Source organism: Enhydra lutris, unplaced genomic scaffold (assembly GCF_002288905.1).
Source record: "Enhydra lutris kenyoni isolate GAN:26980312 unplaced genomic scaffold, ASM228890v2 scaffoldscaffold16, whole genome shotgun sequence".
NCBI classification, from domain to species: Eukaryota; Metazoa; Chordata; class Mammalia; order Carnivora; family Mustelidae; genus Enhydra; species Enhydra lutris.
This window is the reverse complement of record NW_019154100.1, coordinates 16099345-16122779: the sequence shown is the minus strand read 5'-3', so window position 1 is coordinate 16122779 and position 23435 is coordinate 16099345. Positions and strand designations below refer to the sequence as shown.

General features: G+C 35.4%; 1 protein-coding gene across 5 annotated transcripts in view; it reads left to right on the top strand.

Moving 5' to 3' along the window:
- LOC111147309 (diacylglycerol kinase beta) overlaps nt 1-23435 on the top strand; it is a 630133-nt gene that overhangs the window by 122414 nt on the left and 484284 nt on the right. For all 5 annotated transcript variants that reach the window (XM_022503292.1, XM_022503290.1, XM_022503289.1 and 2 more), the window contains 5 exons: nt 2304-2378; nt 5767-5886; nt 14542-14659; nt 16783-16871; nt 16954-17070. In XM_022503292.1, coding sequence (XP_022359000.1) covers nt 2304-2378; nt 5767-5886; nt 14542-14659; nt 16783-16871; nt 16954-17070 — 519 coding nt within the window. The remainder of the gene's footprint in view (nt 1-2303; nt 2379-5766; nt 5887-14541; nt 14660-16782; nt 16872-16953; nt 17071-23435) is intronic.

Sequence of the window (23435 nt, the reverse complement as noted above, 5' to 3'; positions counted from 1 at the left end):
TATTTTGATATTTTTAAATTGATTAAAATGAACATTACTTCTAATAATGAGTGAGTTTCTCTCTTCATCTGATACTCCTCCCTGTGGCAGAACTCAAATAGAATTCTATAAGCAAAGCAATGAAGTTGGATACATTTTTATGTAACGTTGTGTAGGATAATGGCACATTAGCGTCTCCAGAGAGAGATAAAAATATTTAATTCCTCCTTTAGGAAATGACCACCAATATAAATTGATGCTGTGATTGTGGGATTCCTTATGTTTAAGTCTCTCCAATTTTTCAAATGCTATCATTTTTAAGTGCTTATCCATTTAGGAATATTAAGCTACATGATACATTTGCTCATTTTCTGGTGGCATTTCACAGTGAGAAGTTTAGACTTCTCTAGATATTTCCATATGCTTATTGTAGCACTTCTGACTATACTAATGCAAATTATATTTAAATGAAATTTTATTTTGTTTAATGTTTCTTTTTAATTAAATTAAAAGGATGTTTCTTTACTAGGCTTTTAGCCATGGGTTGGCAGCTGATTTGAAAATTCAGTCAAATGCTTTTTTTGGTCTCTGGCCATTTTGCATTATTGATGTTAACATATAGTCTATTGCAATATTTATAACTATACATCTAATATTAAACAATGAGTTGGGAATAAATAAACTGATTTATGATTAAACTAGTCTATTTTATAATTAAAGGCCTGAATTTTATTTCTGTGTATTTCTCCAGGCACCTTACCACCCATTATATTTCCTTCACTATCAGGTTGAAATTGTATATTCTGATGTCATTAATCTTGGAAATTTGAAGGTGTAGCACGTCACATATTAGAGGCCAACCAGAGGAAAATTGATATTTTGAAAATGACCACTATGTGTAATAATGCTAGTGAATACTTATTGATCTTATGCAGTATGCCAGGAAGCATAAATGTATTTCATATCATAGCATGTTTACTCTTTGCAGCAACTCTATGCACTAGGTAAGAGTAGAATACTGATTTTACAGATGAGAAACCTGAATCTTAAATGACTAGTGTCAAATGCCTACATAAGAAGAGTTTCCATTCCTAAAAATATGTCCAGGGACTTTCACTCCAAATCATAAAGGCATAAATAGGCGAAGACAGACACACAATTCTAACCTATAATTCCAAAGTATTTTAGTTTAAAAATGTTCTTAACTGTACTAAGGAAACACTTTTATATTTGTATGTTTTCCTGGGGCAACCTGTGTTACCTAGAGAACATTTTCATGATTACATTTTTTCTCGAGAGAGGAATGGAGCTTTCATCAGTTTCTCAGATGGGTCCATTGTCCCCCAAACGACAACCTCTTTTACCATATTTCCTTCTTTGCTGTATGGATATCAGCTACATACATTAGATCGGAGATTTGAGTAGAATAATCTCTAACTAATATGTTTTCAAACCTTATCCTTTTATATTTCTTATATTTTAAATTATTATACCGTTAAGGCACCACATTTAATTATGCCAGTGACTATATTTAAAATTACTAGCATTTACAAAGTATGTATAATCTTTTCTGGAGATAGAGAATGAGCAAATGCTTTATTCAATAGGTATGAGCAAATGCTTTATTTATTCAGGGCATATGTATTAATTAATCATTCTTCAAAGAGTTGACACTTGAGTAAAATAATACGAAAATGCTAACTGAAATTCTATTTCCTTAAAAAATAAACTCTACATGTATTTAGCTTCCAAACCTTGACTCTGAACACACCTCTAGCAGAGCAAATTATATCCATTAATGGCTAGAACAGTCAGTATACGTTCTCAGTGTATCAGAATAAAAATAAACCTTTCAGTTGCCCTAAAACACTTCTCCAATCCTTCCACACCTAGTTTCCAACCCAAAGGGCCAGGATACTGGGTGACTTAAACATCACATCTTGTGAAAATATGTCTGCTCCCATTTTGATCAGATGTTCCTTTCCAAAGACAGATTTTCTTCCTTAAAAAAATCTTCTACTGGAAGAAAAGCTTTTTTTGTGTAATTGTGCCCTCTCCTGGGCACAAGTCTCGAAAGACTTCGAGACAAAGTACAAAACAAATTTATATTCAAGTGCTTCTTTTATGTATAATCAGACTGTTGAAAAGACATATTATATATAAATTAATTTATATGTACAAATTATATATAATACACAAATTAATCATGTAACTTTTGGTTTTTGAATTACATGTTAAACAAAAACAATTCTTATAAGTCAACATTTGAAAAACTTACAAAGACCCTGTATTCACCTTTTCTCCCTCTTCTCTCTCCTCTCCAGGAGCTAGAAAATATCATCAGTCAGATGATGCATGTCGCAGAATACCTTGAATGGGATGTCACTGAACTCAATCCAGTAGGTATATGGATGATTTACCCGTTGGCTACATTCTAGAAGGCCCATGTCACTTTTCTCTTTTTTGGAACCCTAATATACTACTGCCATTTGGTGTTTTCTTTTGATAATCCTAAATTAATATTTCTATTCAGTAGCGAAAGTGGATTCTGAACAAGAAAAGGTATACATGGTGTTCTGAAGCTCTTAGCAGTAACTTTTGCTTTTCTTCTTCATGGAAATTAATTTGAATGGCGATCTCATATATCTTTAGGTAAGCAGAAGCTGCCAGTGGATACTGCCAAGGTTATGCCATGCCATAAAATCGTCAGAGTTAATGTATGTTATTCATGATGTCTATATTTTCCTTTTATGGAAATAGCTAAATCTTCATTCTAAAAGAAGGTGAAGTCACTTAAGAAGCTGGTGACAGTTGACTGTGTGGAGGGCACTGTTGTTATTTCCTATATATGTGTTACTCAGTGCTTGTAGCTCTCTGAGATAGATACTATGATTTTACTCATTTTATAGATAAGGGAATTGGGACCCCAGCATGTTCAAGTTACTTCTCACAGCTCTTCAGCCAGTTAAAGATAGAGCTAGAAAACTGTGATAATTTGTTCAAAGAAATGATATCTAAGAGGCTTTTAGAATATAACAACTTCTTATTTTTAACAGATTTATACCAAAAGTACAACATTATTCCAATGTATATTAAAACATACTTGATTAGAAACTTTGACTTTCACTACAAGTAATATTTTGGGGAGAGCTGATAAGTACCTTATTGATTAGTTTATTCTTGAAACCAACTAGGTTGATCAAATTGTAAATGAATTAACCATATACAAATCAATTTTATTTGAATGACTTACATTTTATAAGAATTTTAAAAAGTCTTATAACAGCATGATAGTAGCGTGATAAGAGAGCTGTGGTAGCATTTCCTTTGCTTTGGAAAGCAGTGCCAGTAAAGTGAAACAAAGTTATATGCGGTGTCATATCCAAAGGAGGGACACCATTCTTACTGGGATTGGGGTTCTCCAAGTTTTAACTCAACTGGTTTTTCTTTTTGGGAAGATATGGAAATACACCATGCTGTGAACATAAGGCATAACAGATATTCACAAAGTTGCAGTTTGTATATGGAATAATAAGTAATAGTGGTAACTTATATGTAATTCTAAGAATACTGCTTGAGTCATCTTAATACTATTTCCACTGAAATCAAGGGACTTCTTTTTTTAAGTTCTGTTGCCCTTTTTGATTATGTTCATCTACATCAACTTTCTCCATTGTACTCACCTCAATACCCATGAATATCGTATGTCTTTCAGCCAAGCCTCCTGTCCTCGCTAGAGTGATAGAAGGAAGGAAGATGTTTTTCTATCAATTTTTGAAACAGAAGGGGGCACCACTGCTTCCCCAGAAAAAATATTGAGGGAACCAAGCACTTGAGGAAAAGGGGGATCTGGATGATTTGAAAAAGGGAACAGTTGGTGGCTAGGCAGTCTAATTATGACAAAGACCTACTGGGAAATACAATAATAAACTATATAGCATTATTTGTCATTTGTGGCACACATTGATAAATCTGCCACTTCTATGACTAGTATAAATAGTAGAAAGTGAAGATGAAAAGACTTACATTGGGCAGTATGTTTGCTGTCATAGGGACTGCCTCATCCTGCCTAATGATTCAACAACTCTGCCCATTTTATTTTACTTCTTTAAAAGATTTTATTTATTGATTTGTCAGAGAAAGAGCACAAGTAGGGGGAGCGATGGGCAGAGCAGGCAGAGGGAGAAACAGGCTCCTTGCTCAGCAGGGAGCCTGACATGGGACTCGATCCCAGGACCCTGAGACCATGACCTGAGCCGAAGGCCAATGCTGAACTGACTGAACCACCCATGTGTCCCAACTCTGCCCATTTTAAACCAGTGCATACATTTGTACACGTGGTCAGAGCCCTGATACATTTGCATATATGAATAAAGATAATCTAACGTTTGAGGTCCATGACAGTTAATAGGGAAGACTGAGACATCCTTGGACGAGGTTTTGAAAAAACAAACCCAGGCTCTCACATGAGATTTATTAGGTACAAAATGAAAGCATCAGACATCTGAAACAATGCTCTGTGTTCTAGTTTTATTCATTTCACCAAGTTCATCAAAGTGCGTTCAAGGGGTGGGACATTTTAACAAGATCTTACAGCATTTTGCCAAGTTTTAAATAATTTCCCCTGCTTTTCATTTTGAGAATAATAAAGTAATTATTTCAGTACCATTTTGTTCCAAAAAGTCTCTTCTTTTTCAATCTATATTTAAATTTGTATGAAGGAAAATAACCTGATTATCAAATCAGGTTGTCTTTCATGGGAAAAACATCCACCCATGAAGTTCAGGAGTTTTTAGGCACTTCTATCAACATATCAAGCATTCCATTTATTGCACCTTTCAAATTTCGGTTCCAATGCTCTCTGTATTTCTTTTCTTTTATTTTTTGTGAATTGATGAAAATTTCTGTATTAGATAAAGGTAGTGAGTTACTTTCTTTATTGGAGTTCTAACATGTTTCCCATTTTGGTGCTGTTGGATGGGTAGTATTGTACCTTCCCAGCAACCAAGGGTAGTTATTGTATTGTAACCATATAATATATAGTTGTAGTAACTATGTAATATATAGTTAATAAAACATTAACAACACCTATGTGACACTTACTATACCTACTAGATGCTCTTTGAAGATATTTATAGCATATTAATACACTTAACCCTCTCAGCAATCTTTTGGATTAAATACTGATATTACCACTATAAAACTGAGACATAAGTGTAATTACAACAAACACAATGCAGAACATTTTGGGACATTCTGTATAAGTCATCTTTAGAAAAGAAATCTGATAAAAAGACTTGATGGTTTAACTTCTTGGCTTTATTAGGTTCTGATAGGCAATTAAAAGCAACTTAATTTCCCCACCCCTTACCACTTAGCAAAGAATCATTTCAGCTCTCTGCCATGAAGTTAATTTGTTCAGACATTATCTGGCATACATATGAATTAAAAAAATCTAGAGAAAGCAATTAAAGACCACTTTTACCCTTAAATTAAAGATACTTTCTTGTTTTAGCTGTACCATTCAGGGACAAAGTATTAAAAAGTTAACCAATTATTTCTAAAAGTTGAATAATATAAGAAGTCAGGTTCTAGAAAATCTTAACAAGCTACTGTATTCTCAGTTATTGGATTGACATTGTACCACCTTATCTAGATATTTATCTCTACTCTTTACTTAGCTACTAGTCAGTTTGTCATAACCAATTCAATGCAATGCTTTGTTCTCTGTTACGAAATTTATTTTATTGATTCATAGCGAGTTTTCCCTCATCTCCTCTATTCCAGATCCTCCATGAAATGATGGAAGAAATTGACTATGATCATGATGGGACAGTCTCTCTGGAGGAATGGATCCAAGGAGGAATGACAACAATTCCACTTCTCGTTCTTCTGGGCTTGGAAAATGTAAGCATTTAAAGAGGATGGGCTGGTGGTAAGTCAGTGGGGTTCTCTATTACACATTTTGATGATAAATTGATCTGGCCATTTTCTGTCATTAAGCATGTAGTGAGTGCCTGGTCCTTTTAATAAGTATGCCACAGGGCAATTTAATAATAAGTCCTCTAGTAATACTTGCCACAAATACATTGATTCATTTTAGGTATTACCATATTATTTAATATAATTTCTCTCTTTTTCCTCTATTTAAAGTACAATCTAGTTTAAAAAATTATCGACCTTCTCATCATTTTATTTACTGCAAGAAACTCCCTAGTGTTGTTGCATTCTCTGGTTCTTGTGCTGCTCCGTCTCATTCCATAATCACCCTCCCCATGAAGAAAATCTGTTTTATTGATAACCAATACTTGGAGAAGCCAATTATATATTGAGGTAGTTGAGAATACACACACACACACACACACACACACACACACACATTATATAATATTGGAGAAGCCAATTATATATTGAGGTAGTTGATCAGCCAGCCTTTCATTCTAGGCTTATCAAAAGTTTTCTTGTATCAGTGCCTCCAGTGTTACTTAAAGAGGGCTTTGGGGGAAAAGAAATCAATCTAAGGGATATGACAGTGACTTTGAAACCAAACCTTGCTACCCAACCTTGATGTCGTTTTCAGTAATCATTAATTTTGAACTCAATGCATCACTATGGAAATTTTGTATTTAGCATTAATAAACAAGAATTAACCATAACATGCGTATAGTGAAATGTATACTAAGATTCAAAGGGCATTACTGATGGAAAGCACGCATACAATATTTAGAATTTTGAGCTGCAAAAACATAATGTCCACCACTTGGCTGCTGACTCTAAAACTTTGCATACTTCTTGTTACCAGAGAAAACAATCTTGCAGATTCAAGACTATACCACAGTTACTAAAGAGAGCAGATTTTTAAAAGCTTTCAAGAAATCTTACAGTCTGTGTTTGTAAAACATGTGAGAATATATACAAATATGTTTGTACATATTTACATATGGGTTTGAGAATATGTAAGTGGGGTTCAGGGAAGTAGTATTTGTCTCCTTTCCACCTGATTCTTCAAATTCTTTTCCATTCAGGTGAATCTTATTCTTCATGAGGCCCATAGGATTTTAGACATGGCCAGAGGAAGGCAAAGAAAATTACTAATAGAGGATATACAGGATGTTATCCTTAAAGTAGATAATAAAACAAAGATAATATAGATCTTATTGTCTATACATACATATTTCTACATTTTGAAAACAAATGCAGCAGCGGTTTCTTGTATCTGATGTTCTCATACTATACATAACCTGATATCTTTTTGTAATAACCTGTTGTATATCTCTATATTATAAATATTTGTTTGAGTGTTTAATACACCTTCTGACAAAGTGTATATAAGTCTGTCAGGAGAAAACAAAAGACTAATTTTATAAAATGTTAACATTTTAAGGTTCAGTGTTTACTCTACACAGAAAAAGTCAAATGCTAGTCAAGGAAGTCCTGATAATAACAGTTCTCCTGAAGAGAATTTTGTATTTTTAAAGCTAAAATTGTGCTTACATGTGCTTATTCTAAATATTTATGTAAATTTTAGTGTGAGAGAATGTTCAGGAATGAGTAACTAAACCATTTGGTAGTTGGGGTGTTGGACAGCAAAATGCAGAAATACAGTCTTAGTCATCTAAGACTAAGTCATCTAAAATGTACTAAAATGTATTTTAGTCATCTAAAATAGTACAGAAAGATTTTGTAATGATGTTCATCTTTGGAAACTACTATTTAGAAATTGTTTATAATTCAATTAATAAATATAGGTATTTGTAAAGTTATGAAAATGGCATGGGTAAATGGAGTCCACAGATTTAATATGGATTTAATGCAGACGCTTTCAAGCAAACAGTACCTCATCAGTTTCTGGTGTAGCAGTAACTTTATTTCAATTGAATTAGAATTCCTTGTCATTAATTTCTGTCAGGTAATTTAATTTACAATCATATTCTTACATTTATGGTTTGTGTTTTTAGTCATAGGAGATGTTTTTGGAGCGTAATAGGAGAGATACCAATACAGGGTTTCAAAGCAGTAACCAGTACATTTCAAAATTGTGTTTCCTGTTAAGGCCGCTAGATGGCAGGGCAACATCGTTTAACATTTACAGATCACCTTAAGTAGGAGCAGGGATTCCCCCCCCCCCCACAGAACAATTCAAGAGAGTTAAATCTCTTTTCCTTTGCTTTTTAAAAAAAGAATAAGCCAATAATCCTTTGAATTGTCTTTTAATAAAATGTATAAGCCATGTAATTATGATCACGAAACAGAGCATTTATTTGTTAGAAACAGCTTTTTAATTCCAAGGCATGGAAAGTGTTTTACAAAGCAGGAATGACACGACAACTGAGTGATGAGGGCCTTTTTTTAGTAATTGAGATTTATTTCCTTTTCTGTAGGCAGTTAATGTGTTATGTTATTACCTGTAGAGAATGTGATTCATGATGCCATTTCCCCCTTCCTCCCCCCACAACCCTCCCCACCCCACTTTTGCTAATCAAATTGGAAATCCAGAAGCTTTAGGTTGAATCCAGCCATTTATTGTGCAGCCTGTCTTGTTATGTTGTCCTATATATTCTTGTCTTCTGTCAATTATGAGCTCGGGGAGTAGATTCTGATTAAGAGTGCATGTTAAATACTATGGTGTATTTGAAAGTGACTGTGGTGTACTAGCCAAATTACACAGATAAGAGCATTGTCCTGGGAGAGCAATCCTTACTTCTAGTGCAAAGCAGAACAGTTGTGATTTCATTGTAGTTTATTTTTCTCTATCAACAGCATTTAAAAACCTACTCTATTTTGAATATTATCTATTTGGGAACCAAAATGAAAAATGGAAATGTAGTTTATCAGAATCTGATTCTCTATCAAATGCAAGAAAGTAAGAGTCATTTCCTTTCTCTTCTAAGAAGTCCATTAAACTTGGGCACCTGGGTGGCTCAGTTGGTTAAGTGTTTGCCTTTGAATCAGGTCATGATCCCGGAATCCCAGGATCAAACCCTCAGCAGACTCCCTGCTCAGTGGGGAGTCTGGTTCTCCTTCTGACCCCCTCTACCCCCATGTTCTCTTTCTCTCTCTCTCTCTCTCTCTCTCTCTCAAATAAATAAATAAAATCTTTAAAAAAAAAAAAAAAAAGAAGAAGTCCATCAAACTTAGCATACCCAACATGAAATGGTACAATCTCTTAGGTCTGGAGGAAAACTGAGAGTTTGGGTGGCACTTGTGATTTTAATTACACCTGAGGCATAGTCATTTATACAGGAGACTTACTCATTCTTCCTTTGGAGTTCATCTCACTGAAGAATTTTTTTGAATTCAATTTTGAATGAAAATATTTTATTTGAAAATAATTGCATCTAGCAATAAAGCTCTGCTCTAGTGATTAGCAAACTTTGTCTGTAAAGGAACAGAGAGAGTAAATAATTTAGGCTTTGTGGACCATAAGGTCTCTGTTGTAAATTCTCAGTACCTCTGTTACAACTGGTACAAAAGCAATCACAGTCACTAGGTAAAGGAAGGAGACCAATAAAACTTTATTGACAGAAATAGGTTGCCAGCCACATTTGACCCAATGGCCATAGTTTTCAGATCCCTGATTTAGCCAGTCACTAATCTGTCATATTACAAAGAGAAAGAGTTTTGATTTATTTTTAGTTATTTAGGAGAAAGGAATCTACTACCCTTTATTTAACTCACTTAAGACAACCTCAGCAAGATGCATGGACTAGTGAAGAGATAGTACGTTAGTAGTGAAGTTCATCAAATTGATCTTTACCTTGGCTCTGTTATTAACTAATGAGGTCATTTTGTGCTAGCCAGTCATCCTCTCTGGACACATTAAAAAGAAGGTAGGCAAGAATATCCTTTTCCTTTTCCAATATACTTTGAGTTCGGACATTCCTTTTCTTAGGTGAACAAGATAATTAATAATGCTCCAATTCCTAGTATCTGTAATCTTAGAACATTATTAGATTTTTCAAGGAAAATTCTTGACTTCCTATTATCATAAAAACAGAAATAGACATTTAAGTAGGAACTTGGCTTAATATAAGAATACTTTACCTTCTTAGTCTTGGATTGTAGTCCCCACATCTTGCACGTATGGTTTTTGGTGGATATGTGTTTTGATTTCTCTGCATGTGTCCTCAGAATCCTGGACTTTAAACTCTATATGTAATTTAAACTTTGCTGTTGATCAAAATGTTTTAGGACATTTTTTTTTTTCCAATTGTTTCAGCAAAGTAAAAGTAACTGTTTGGTGTGCCTCCCGATTTCTGATGGAATCTATTTCCTAATGAAATTTCTGAATATAATGGAGAGCTGAAGATGATGCATTCTTTATTGTGACAGAGATCACAAGTAGGCAGAGAGAGAGGGGGAAGCAGGCTCCCTGCTGAGCAGAGAGAAGATGATGCATTCTTAATAGACTAGGCTATATCTGGAAAAGTAATGCTTCACACTCTATTTTTTAAAATTTAATTTGGTTGAGATGTTGTTTAGCTGTTTATACATTGCTCAGTCTAGAAAGGAATTACAAAGCTGGATAGATGCAATAATTCTTGACATTCCAGATTGGGTCATTCAAGGAAAATGACTATGCAATGTGATGGCCTGGTGAGTTTGCATTTGAACCCAAGTATGGTAGGTCCTGAGCCTGACTTCAGAAACTGGGGTCTGGAGATAAGCAGTTGATTGCATGCTGCTCAGAACTTTAAAATATCTCTTTGCATTCTCTTGGCCCAGACCTGATATAGCTCATCTTTTTGTCTAAAAGAGCATTTTCTTTCATATTGTTACAATTTTTTGGAGACATTGAGCAGAAAGGTAAGGTAATTTTAATGGTCCTTATTATTTAATGAGTTGGAATTAATTTGCAATGTTAGCTCTTAAATGTGTTGTAAGTGAAGTCATTTGAAACAGGGATGTGACCAAGTATGGGGGTTAGGAGCATTTTGGTTATGACATTAGTAAAATTTCTCCTTGAGGTCTTTTGAAAAAAAAAAATGATATTATTTATAATAGCCCTAGTTCACTTGAAGAGGGTGTGTGATCTTGGATGCATTTAGGGAAAAACTAAAGCTTTAGAAAACACTAAAATAATGAAGTAGGCTTCCAAAAGTTCCAAAGGGCATTCTTGCCTTTGAAACCTCCTTTTGACTATAAGTGAGGGGAGGAAGGGGGCGAAGAATGTGGAGCTCATCTGTGAACTTGCCTACATTTCATTAAGTATTCCTCTCTCCTCATCAGTTCACAGAACTGAACTGCTTCAATTTTAAAACATAGTGTTCTACAAATATCAGGAATAAATTTCTCTTAACGATGTCTGGTAATGAAAAAGTGGGAACAAAATTTTTATGGAACAAAGTATGGTGAACCTACAAACATCCTTCTCAAGTCTTTGGGCTGCAACATTGAGATGTTACACAACTCAATCCAGTGATGGTAATAATATTTGCTGTTTATATAACACCAGTCTTCTGAGGAGCTAAAGTGACTTCACAGGTATTGTATAATGAAACCTCTCCCACGGCCTGGGAGAGGAAAGTGGGTGCTTTCATTTTATTAGAGAGGAAAATAAGAAGAAATGGGAAATGTCTGATCCACATTTTCATAATGGCCCAGGAATCGAACCCTCTGGATTTCTTCATCATTTCTTGTTTAAAAAAATGAATTCCTTTCTAGGACAATAAATATTTATTTGCAATAGAAGTACTAATAGGAATATGCTTCACTGGCTGATAGAATGGAGTAAGGGACAGATCCTCCCAGTCCCCCACGAAGTTTACCATCTAAATAAGACAAACGAGACAAGACATGAAAATACAGAGCGCTGGTATAATTTGCACTGCTGAGAAGTAGTTGGCTCCTGGTTTCAATTTCTTCTCTCGAAGTCACATACATATTTCATCCTTTGCATATTTTGGCGATGTATCCGGTTAAGAGCTATAAAGCTATTTAATTTGTTTTTTGGTAAAGTCTTTTATGTCTGGGTAATGGATTTGTACATCAGTTGCAGCCTGTAACATGGCTAAGTGTTCTGATTGACAGAACACCCACGTTCAGACTTGTTTATTTTTTGATAAGGAAAATGCCAGCTAACTTCGTCCATATGTGCTCTTCAAAAGGATGAGGCTTATTCACATGTAATGGACACTCATTTAAAAATAAAATGACAAGGATTATGAGAACAGTAATACATATGAAAATTAGGGTTTTTTCCCTTTCCTCTTTTCACTTCAGAATCTTAGTTTAAGCTAACTTTATCTATCTGTATCTCTATATTATACCTATCTATCTATCTATCTTTTTATCTACCTATCTATCTTTATATATTAAATTAACAGCCCCATTACTTAAGCTTTTCACTCAGGATGTTTTATTCTTTTTTGAGGGAATAGAACTTTTAAAATATTGACAGTCGGAAAAATACAGCAATGCTAAAGGAATATATAAAACATTCCATTCATATAATAAAGATATTAGAAATCCTATGATTCAAACAAATCAGCAATGGATTCAGAAATTACTATGAAGCCTATTTCTTAAGTTGTGGAAGGAAATTGAAACACCAGTGTTTCTACATAACTGCTTTTGTTGAGAGTTGTTAGGCCTTTGTCCAAAAAAAAAAAAAAAAAAGAATCTGAGCATTGTCAAGAACTGTGAAGAGTCTGAGAGTTACCCTACTTGTAAGTTAACAAGTTAGCTTGCTAACATTTCATGAATACTGGCAGAGGACATGAGACCCCTGGGTCAGAAACAAAGGACTTCTTTATTTACAGCAAAGCAAGCAATAGGAGCTACATGTCTGAGGCATTTCTCTGGGCCTATAGAGTCTCACAGTGATGGAATGTGGCCCAAGGAATCACTGTGCACAGCATCAGACCTTGGAACCCTTGGCCTGGGGAAACTAAATCTTTTATAATGTGCAGTAAACAAACCTGCTTAACCTTTTCCTAGAAGGGAGAGATTATTTTTATTATACTGGACAGTAAGTAAACCTGCCCTCTCCCCTGGAGGGAGATATATCTCTATTCAAGGCTATTTGTTTTTCAGATATCTTTGAAAAGATAGTCTGGAAAAAAGGACAGTTCTTCTGCTTATAAAATGTGCAGAAATTCAAGACACCCATGGAGAAGTATCTCCCAGGAAGCGTTTTCATTAATGTTTCATATTATGATGCAAATTTGACATTTCTGGTTCTAATGTGAGAATTAGTTACTATGGATTTAATCAAGGATTTCAAATTTGGTGGTTTATCTCTTGACTAGAAATAAGAAAAAGTGGCCAGGATGCATTATTATTAATATGTTAGCATCAAGAGAAATTAAATCATCTGGACATATGTATGCTGTGCCACTACTACAGAAATTGTGTTAGTGTCCCAGCACATAGTAGGTGATCAAAAAGTTTTATTAGGTGAATGTATTCTGAAAAACAGACAACTGGGCTAATGTGAAAAATCATGTTCTGTAATGGTTTCTATAGAATGAGTGATGTCTAAAATGAATCTGAGTTTGATATAAGTGGGTGAATGGTGTACAAGGACTACATGTGAATGCAGAAAATGATACTAACAAAAGTAATGATATATAATAACTTCACTTAATATCTTGATCTTCTTGTAAGGAATTCAAGAGACTCATGAGCATCATATTATTTCATTTTACTTCAATCTGAACAATACAGATATAATTAAATACCTATTAGAGAAGTAGTTATTATGAATTATATAGTTTTACTTAGAAAGGTAAATCATAATTATAGTTGTTATGCTAAAATGTGAATTAATTTAAACCTAAGGTTTTATTGCAGCAAATAACTACAGTAATTGTTATAAATACAGTAATATAGTTTTAATATTTTGCACCTTTCTATGAGACTAAAATCATTGATATTTTACAAAAGAGGAAGAACCAACATGGTAATATGATTAGGTCCTTAAAAAAATTTACCTTTTAAAATTTGCTATTTGTGACATACAAAAATATACTAATATAAATTATAAGCTGTAAGTAATCCCCAACTGAAGTCTTAAAATATTACCAATAACTTACCTTGAAGTATTGATCTTTCCCCTCCCATTCAGTCCCATCCCTCTGCCTCCTAAGACCCCACCATCATGAAAGTTGCACATTCCTACTATTAAGCAAGGGTTAACATTCTTTCCGAGTTTTTATGTGTCACGCTCTTCCACTGAAGAATGTTTTCTCTTTCTTTATCCATTTATTTGTTTCTGGAATTGTGTTAGGGATAAAATATTCAGAGGCGAGGCAGATATGTCCTTGTTCTTCGGGAGTGCTCAGTTTGGCAGGTCATTATGATGGTTTGGGACATGCTGTTGGACTGTTGACATTAGACAAGAATGTGTGCGTTGCTATAGTATCCGAGATTTGTTAGCAGGATCTCATTCTACTAGAGCACATGTGTTTTTCTAGACTCTTTGGCGATCTTGGAGAAAGGCAGGGATGAAATAACAGATTGTCTTCAAATGCCTCAGTCCAGCTCTGAGTTTTATTGGCACTTGCATATTCCACTGTTTATTTCATTAAGTGAAATCTGTTTCTCTTACGTCCTGTGCAGAACGTGAAGGATGATGGACAGCATGTGTGGCGACTCAAGCACTTTAATAAACCTGCCTACTGCAATCTTTGCCTAAACATGCTGATCGGTGTGGGGAAGCAGGGCCTCTGCTGTTCCTGTGAGTACCTTTGCTTTGCCTGGATGTCATCACCTCCAACGATGAAAGTTTGATTTCATGGAATAATCCTATTTGTAGATGGAGACCTAAGAAATCATTCTGACCCTTCCTGTACCTTGGGTTTATGTTACCCTGCAGCACGTTCCTAAATGTTTAGGTCACTCTAGCTTTAACTTTCTTCAGTTTTAGGAAACTCTACCCTTGGAAAAGAGCTAAGGAAATTTTCCAATTCATCAGCCATTTTCTTTCCATTGTAGTTTGACTTACATATGATTCCCATTTTTTTCTGGGATAATTATGAGAATGCCCACTGGTTTCTTATATTTGTATCTTACTCATATTTGTCCTTTAATTTTCAACTTAGCCACTTTATTCACATTGTCTTCCTATAATGAGCCAGGTCATTAAAGAAACAGTTGAATTAATTGATTATGAATTTGCACTCAAATGAAGTATACAAACCAATCTTACACCTCAGGCACTTGATTTTTAATGCTGTCTTGAGGAAAACCTTCCTATATGGTTAGTGGAAATTGGAACCCAAAGATTGCCATCTCGTGAGTTGTGGCCATTATTTCCACTTCAGTACATTTATCTTTGCATTTTTCATTGTATTCTGTTGAGTGAGTACTGCCCACTAGAATTTTCTGGTGGAATATGTAACAATTAATTTATAAAAGCCACCTAAGTATTTTTAATTAATATTTATACCTGAGAAATATTACATTCTCTAATGCCCATGTTAAAACAGGGGACAATGTGTCCTCCTCACTAAAGTATGACATTCTCTTGGTCCAGCAATTTGTCCATCCATTTCCTTTTCTGCTATGTATGGAGTTACTGAAACTATCAAGTTTCCCAGCCCATTTTTGTGCATTTATTTTAAATCTAATTTCTTACTTGGCCTCCATACAATATATGGTTTTCTAATACTATTTTTAGGTAGCAGCTTCTTTGGTAGTATATCTGAGAATTGACTTCCTCTGAGATGTATTCTTTGACATTAAAACCATGTTTTAGTGATATTAATGAACACATTTAAGTGATATTAATAAAGTTATATGAAATTGCAGTATATCACTTCAGAGGGCAGTTTCTGGTGGCCACATTTGAAAGGCTAGTTATGCTAGAACGTTCTTTATGTACAAAGGAAGTGATATGTTTTTAAAATTTTGTTATTTTTAAGGTAAAGGATTTTTCATGGTAGATTCTACTTACAGGAGCATATGAAACAGAATGATAACACAAATAATGTGATTGATGTCATATAGTGAGTGAGAATTTTGTTCACAAATTATAACTAACCATTGTGGCAAATACAATCCTCAACATTATCACCAATATGGAAAAGAAGAAAAAGTCTGGCTTCTTTCTCAGTGTCACCAAAGGAAATCATAAATGTGGATATTTTGGAACAGTTTTACTATGCAAATATTATGTGGATTTAGTATTTTTCATTCTAATTCTATATAAGGGTTTGTTTTTGTTTTATTGAGAGGACTATATGGTCATTTTTTCTTTAGTTCTTGTTGTATATTTATATATTTTTAGAAAATGTTGTTCCTTTTGGAGGAACAGTACCATGATGGCAAATGAGGGATAAACTTATACTGAAGGCCTGGCATGTATGATGAAACCTACTCTCTGGAAATGGACTAATCAGCCATTTAAGGTTTAGATAAATCAATAGAGAAAATAGCATAAACTCGTGGGCTTTTATTTCCATGCCCTCCAGCTGCTCTCATGCCTATACTTCGTAAAATATAGATCTCTTCCTTCTAGCAAATGACACCAAGCCATTTGGCAGTCATCAATTTGTCTTTAATATTTCTGTCATCTGGGAATTATTGTGAAAAATTTGAGTGAGGCCTGATTTAATTAAGCATTTCCTGCTATGCCATGATAGAGGAGTCTTGGTTTTTCACATGCATAATATTTCCTGTACTAATTGGCCTTTTGTATTCCGTAAAAACAGTCAACTTAGACTTTTTCTTGATGTCGCTGATTGGATTGATTAGGGAGCAGTGGATATGAAATGAGGTTCTGTTAATGTCATTCTTTCCCTATAAAATTGCAATCAGGACCAGGATTCGCTCTGAATGCGTGTACATGTTTCTTTTCAGTTTGCAAGTACACAGTCCATGAACGCTGTGTGGCTAGAGCGCCTCCTTCTTGCATCAAGACTTACGTGAAGTCCAAGAAGAACACTGATGTAAGTGTGCAGCTCTGCTCACCTGCTTGGGGTGGTGTGTATGGATGACTCTTCTTATCACGGTGCTCTTGTTCTGTTCTAGGTCATGCATCATTACTGGGTTGAAGGTAACTGCCCAACCAAGTGTGATAAGTGCCACAAAACAGTCAAATGTTACCAGGGCCTGACAGGACTGCATTGTGTTTGGTGTCAGATCACAGTGAGTAACACTGGAAAACAAATCTCTAGCATTCACTCACAGTGGAGACTGCGTATCCCATACCCTCCAAGAGTTTTATCCCGGGCGATCATCCTGAATTTTAGACTAAGCGGGCATAAAGTCATCTATCTCCCACTGGGATAAAGGTCGAAGTCAGATTTGTCCTCACAGAATCCAGAATTTTAGAGCTATTGGCAACCTTAAAGACTATACCATTATGCAGATTCCACCAATGCTCCATGGAGCTCTGGGAGGTATCAGGAAGGTGAGGAGATGTCATGGCTCATGGGTGGGTGACGCGTGCGGGACACAGTCTGAGTAGAATTTAGCTCTCCCTCCATCCCTAATGCTGTTTTAGAAGAAATTTCTATCTCACATGCTGTAAATTTATTTTAATAACAGAATCTATGGGCTTGCAAAGTGTAGACAGATGAATAATGTGATCCAAAGACTTAATTACATAGTGAAGATGCTTAAACCAAGAAAAACATAGCAAATTGTCGTTGACCGCATGGCTAGGCAGACATGCAAGTGGGTCCATATTTTAGTTCTTGATCCTTTTAAGAACTTATTTTGCCCTTCTTCACAACATGTTGTTGCCTTACTCCTTCACTTGTATCATAATTTGAGGTATAAAATTTTACATATGGTATTTACATATAATGTTTATAGATGTAAACTCTAGTCATTGGAATGATATTGATGATTGAGAAAGAAGAGGTAAATTGGTCTTTTTCTGGGAAATTTTAGGACTCTTCTGGTTTGCGTAATTATCAATGCCTGGTTCAAATAGGTGGTAATTGCTAGAGTTTTGTGTTTAACTTCTGGAAATTAATTAGAATGTCATTTTTATAATATAGTACAGAAATATTTAGGGGATTATTTCCCCTCTCCCACACACACGTTAATTTTGTTTTGTTTTTCCAGCTAGTGTATGAGCCCTCTTGTTATAGGAAAAATTGTTCTTGCTTTTGTGGGATTAAAACAGTAGGGAGCAGTGTTTCAGTTTAAATTTTTCTGTAGTGCCCTTCAACCCCACACCCCACAAACCATTTACAATTTTTCTTAAACACACATATGCATACACACAGGATAATGAGAGAACGAACTGTGACTTGCATTTCAAAAATACGATTATATACTTTTTTTAAATGAACACATTTTCTTCAATCATTTTCAGCTATTACTCAGTTAAATTACATTTACATTTGAAATTTCCTCAATTATGGAAGAGTTTTATTTTTTTGAAGTGTTTGGTTATTATAATAAAATGTCTAACAATGATTTAAATTACACATATGGATTACTTAAACATGTTGAGTCCTCAGTTTTAAGAAGACCACAACTATTTGATTTTTTTAGAAAATTTGTACACATGATATTAGGTTTTTTGTTTTGTTTTTTGCTAAGTATCTATAAGAATACGTAGTTTTTGATTCAATATTGTAGAAGCCTGTTTCCCTAATTTCCCCATATAGTGCTTCTTTCCTTAGTCTGTCTTTATTTTAACATAAACTGAATTTAGAGAATATCAGAATTTATTTCTCCCTTGTACTTCAAGTTTTTTTCCCATTCTTCATAAATTTCAAATGTAATATCTTAAGTTTATTATTTTGCTTTTCTTTTTTTATTTCTTAAAAAATTAATGTGTTTTAAATGTGTACACATTTTGAATACTCTAAAAATATGCATGAGGCTTGTGAGCTTCCAATACAAAGGCCTGTGAGTTTCTAGAATTTTCTTTATTTGACTGATCTCTTTCTTTGTTTTTTTTTTTTTTAAATATCCATGAGGTATGTCTTCTGCCCTTTCCATTCTATAGAAATGACTCTCCTTGAAGTTATCACTGCTAGTAGTCTGTTACTGACATTCAAGGAATCTTGAAATTCTTTTCTTGTTTTAAATTCCATTTTGTTTTCCTAGTTTTCTTTCGTATGTTTTAATGTCCCTCTTATCTGTGATTCCATAAATCTAGATTGCTACCTCGACTACTTACCAGTTGTACATTTTTTTTTAAAGATTTTGTTTATTTATTTGACAGACAGAGATCACAAGTAGGCAGAGAGGCAGGCAGAGAGGGAAGGGAAAGCAGGCTCCCTGCTGAGCAGAGAGCCCTATGTGGGGCTTGATCCCAGAACCCTGGAATCATGACCTGAGCCAAAGGCAGAGGCTTTAACCCACTGAGCCACCCAGGTGCCCCCAGCTGTACATTTATATTTGGTCTTAATCTTGGCCTCAGCCTTGTAAGAAATTGGGCCTTCCTGGGGCACCTGGGTGGCTCAATCAGTTAAGCATCCAACTCTTGGTTTTGGTTTAGGTCTTGATGTCAGCCTCATGGGATCAAACCCCACATTGGGCTCCTCACTAAGCATGAAGTCTGCTTTTCCCTCTCCTTCTACTCACCCCCCATCACCAGTCTTTCTTAAATAAATAAATAAATAAATAAATAAAACAAATGAATAAAATCTTTTTAAAAGGAAAGAAATTTGTCCTCCTCCTTTTTGTAGGAAATAGGTTGTTACCTCTGAATAAACTATACTTTTAAAACTCTCAGGATTTCATGCCCAAATCAATTCAGAAAACGTGCCCCTGACATCTTATTCTTAAAATCAATGTGTAAATGAAGATGATTCTGTCACTATAGCAGAGCACAATATAAATCATAAATGTCTCTAAATCCTTTGGTTCTGTTTAGGAAACAAGGGAGCACTGAGGGTTTAAGGAAGAGTAAAAAAAAAAAAAAATGGCTGCCAACTTACTAAGCTCTGCAAAGTCCAGAGCCTTCTGGTGGGCCTCAGCCTTATTTTTTGCAAACCATGATCTCTAGAGGTCCTATGGGTATTGGGTTCATAAAACAAGACTTGCATAATTTTTTTTTAAAGTTCTCATGTATCCGGAGGAATATGTAACCCTCTCCAAAATAAGGTCATTCTCTAGGCACTTTTGGATTTTTTTTTTAAGATTTTATTTATGTATTTGACAGAGAGAGATCACAAGTAGGCAGAGAGGCAGGCAGAGAGAGAGAGAGAGAGGAGGAAGCAGGCTCTCTCCTGAGCAGAGAGCCCAATGCGGGACTCAATCCTAGGACCCTGAGATCATGACCTGAGCCGAAGGCAGAGGCTTAACCACTGAGCCATCCAGACGCCCCTCACTTTTGGATTTTTAACTGTAAGCACTTTAAAGGACATATTTATTAATTTAATGATTTCATACCTAGTTAAACAAAATATATTTACCTAAGAATATTTATATATTTGGTGTAATGTATACTTTCTTCTTTGAACCATTATATGATGATTTTAGTATAAGGTTGATCTGTTCTCAACCCCAGTGTTTTCCTGCTATTACTGATTGCCTTTAAACAGACTGAATCTACTTTTTTATGTCCACATGCTTCCCAGAAAGTACTATTAATATAGAAAATACCTAGCAGAAGTTGTGAAAGAGATGGGCTCTGGCATCACAATGCTAAGCTTTAGGAAGACCTATCTGAATGGAGTCTTTAGGAAACAGATTGCAAAGAGAAACAAAGAGAATGAAACGGCTTCATTTCATGAGTTTCTCCAAGGCTATTGCTTTCTTTTATGTATTATTTTTGGAAATGGGTGGAGTCTTCTAAGTTCAACTGACCAGATTCTTAACAAGTTCACTGTCCAATAATTAAGATAGTAGTTGTATAATCTTGGAACAGGTATATAAGAAGCTTGGGGCAGTTTCCTAATTTATAAAATGGAGTTAACAATACCTATCATACAGGATTGTTTTAAGAATTAAATGTATTAAAAAAAATCTGTGTAAGTGTGTTTAGAGCAAGACCTCACACATAAGAAGTACTCAGTAACTGACAATTATTATCACAGTGAAAACTGGGTAAAATACCCCAGGGACACAAAATCCCAACTCCTGGCTCACAGAGGGCACTCCATGAATATTACTCATGCCCTTTCTCTTTCACCTCTGGAAGGATCTAGTTGCGCAGTCTGAGTCAGAATAGAATAGCATCTTCATATTCTAAAATCATCCAGAACCATGTGGTTCTGAATCTCACTAAATCCTAGACTAAGCTGATTTATTTATATTCGTAAAAAGCAAGTATTCCAGCTCTCTATTTTCTATCAGACATGGTATCATCATGCTTGCAGTCATTGGAAATAAAGTTAGAAGTCAATTTCTTTTATTCTTGTCTTTCACCTTTCTCTCATATATTCAACCTATCACTGAGGCTTGACATTTTCTCCTTAAAATATCACTCTCAGATTTGAGTTTTTGTAGCCATCATTCACAGCCCAAGTGCAAACTCTTAGCACCTCTTAACTAGATTAGAGTCAGACTCTCTTGGCTTAGCTCCCTAACAGAAGGTACTTTTCCTATAATGCAGGCTGCAAACCACCTCCAGAATCATCTTCTGAAAATACTAGTTTGTTATCATCTGCCACCTTCAGCACCCTATAATAGTTCTGTGATAATAAATGCAGCCCTCACTTCCTCCTACCCGACCTGGTTTTCAGTTCCTCAAATATCAGACCCGAGCCTAAGCACATGACGTATATGTTATTCCTTTCTACACACAGCCCCTGCTGTAGCTGTGGAGAACTGTGGGCAGTCCCTTAGGAAGGCCATGCTTCCCGCTTGCCTGTTACTTTGCTGACTCTATTCCCCTGAGTGTATCCACCTTCAATTCTAACTACACCTGCAAAATCAAAATAAGGTCCATATCTGCCTTGAAATCGTCCCTGACACTAGTCGTTCTCTTTTTTGGAATACTTTCTATACAGTTACTCCATACCAGAAGAAAAGACTAAATGTTTTCCAGAGGTTTCACATCTGCATATTAATGTTGTGCACACTTTTAGATTACATTGTGATCAAGCTCCTGGTCAAAAATATACTTTTTTTTTTTTTTTTAAATCACCGAAAATGCTTGACAGAGTGTGGAGCTTAGGGGAGGTCTTTTTGGTAAGTTCACTTTAATCACGAATGTACTCATCTTCTTAATGTTAGATATGGAATTTTTTTTTAAAGATTTTTTATTTATTTGACAGAGAGAGACCACAAGTGGGCAGAGAGGCAGGCAGAGAGAGAGAGAGAGGATGAAGCAGGCTCCCTGCAGAGCAGAGAGCCCGATGTGGGACTCGATCCCAGGACTCTGAGACCATGACCTGAGCTGAAGGCAGAGGCTTAACCACTGAGCCACCCAGGTGCCCCTGGAATTTTTTTTTTAATAGGGAAGTTTTTCTTTTTCTTTTTTTCTTTTTTTATTTTATTTTTTTTTCAAAGATTTTTATTTATTTGATGCAGAGAGAGAGAGAGATCACGACTAGGCAGAGCAGTAGGCAGAGAGAAAGGGGGAAGCAGGCTCCCCGCTGAGCAGAGAGCCCCATGTAGGGCTTGATCCCAGGACCCTGAGATCATGACCCGAGCTGGAGGCAGAGGCTTAATCCACTGAGCCACCCAGGCACCCCTCTTTTTCTTTTTTTAAAGATTTTATTTATTTGACAGAGAGAGATCACAAGTAGGCAGAGAGGCAGGCTGAGAGAGAGAGGGGGAAGCAGGCTCCCTGCTGAGCAGAGAGCCCGATGCGGGACTCGATCCCAGGACCCTGAGATCATGACCTGAGCCGAAGGCAGCGGCTTAACCCACTGAGCCACCCAGGCGCCCTAAATTCTGTTTTTTAGAAGGTCATCCTCTAAATACCTAAGTCTGCATCAGGTATACAAGTAGGTTTACACAAATACTAAAGATAAGAACTCATTTTAATACCCACTTTTTAGCCAGCAATTGGTGGCTTCTTGAAAGGATACTAATTTGCCATCTTGAAGATATAAAATTAAGGTCTTAGGAAACTGAGTTTTATCTCCTGTTGCAAATCTAACCACTTAAAAAATAAAAACAGAAAACTCCTAAGAAGACTGTGAACTATCTTCTAGCATTTATGCAACCATTTTCTTGTGTGTTTTATAATTCAGTCAGCCAGGCTAAATATCTTCATTGGTTCTCTCTTCCTTCACTTGCTTACATTCTCTGTTCCTAAGATCCCACTGTGAATGTGAGTTCAGTTCTGCTGAGAGTGTATTTCCTTGACATTCTTTTAAAAAACAAGTTGTAATTTGCTCCTGGTTGTACTAAAATGTCCCCAGTGAGGTGGGACTCAGCAAGATAGGAGGGTGATACATTTCATTTGAACTTGACAAAAGAAAGCCTACAATGGCTATGATTTATTTACTTTCGGTATCATGTGGGTCTACTCCTTTATTAAAGTATTAGGCTATGAGTAGTAGTGTTTCCAATGCCTTTCCAATAAGAAAATTTATGCTTTAGCAAATATCTGCATTAAAGCAGGATTCTGAATTTGCAAAATGTTAGAA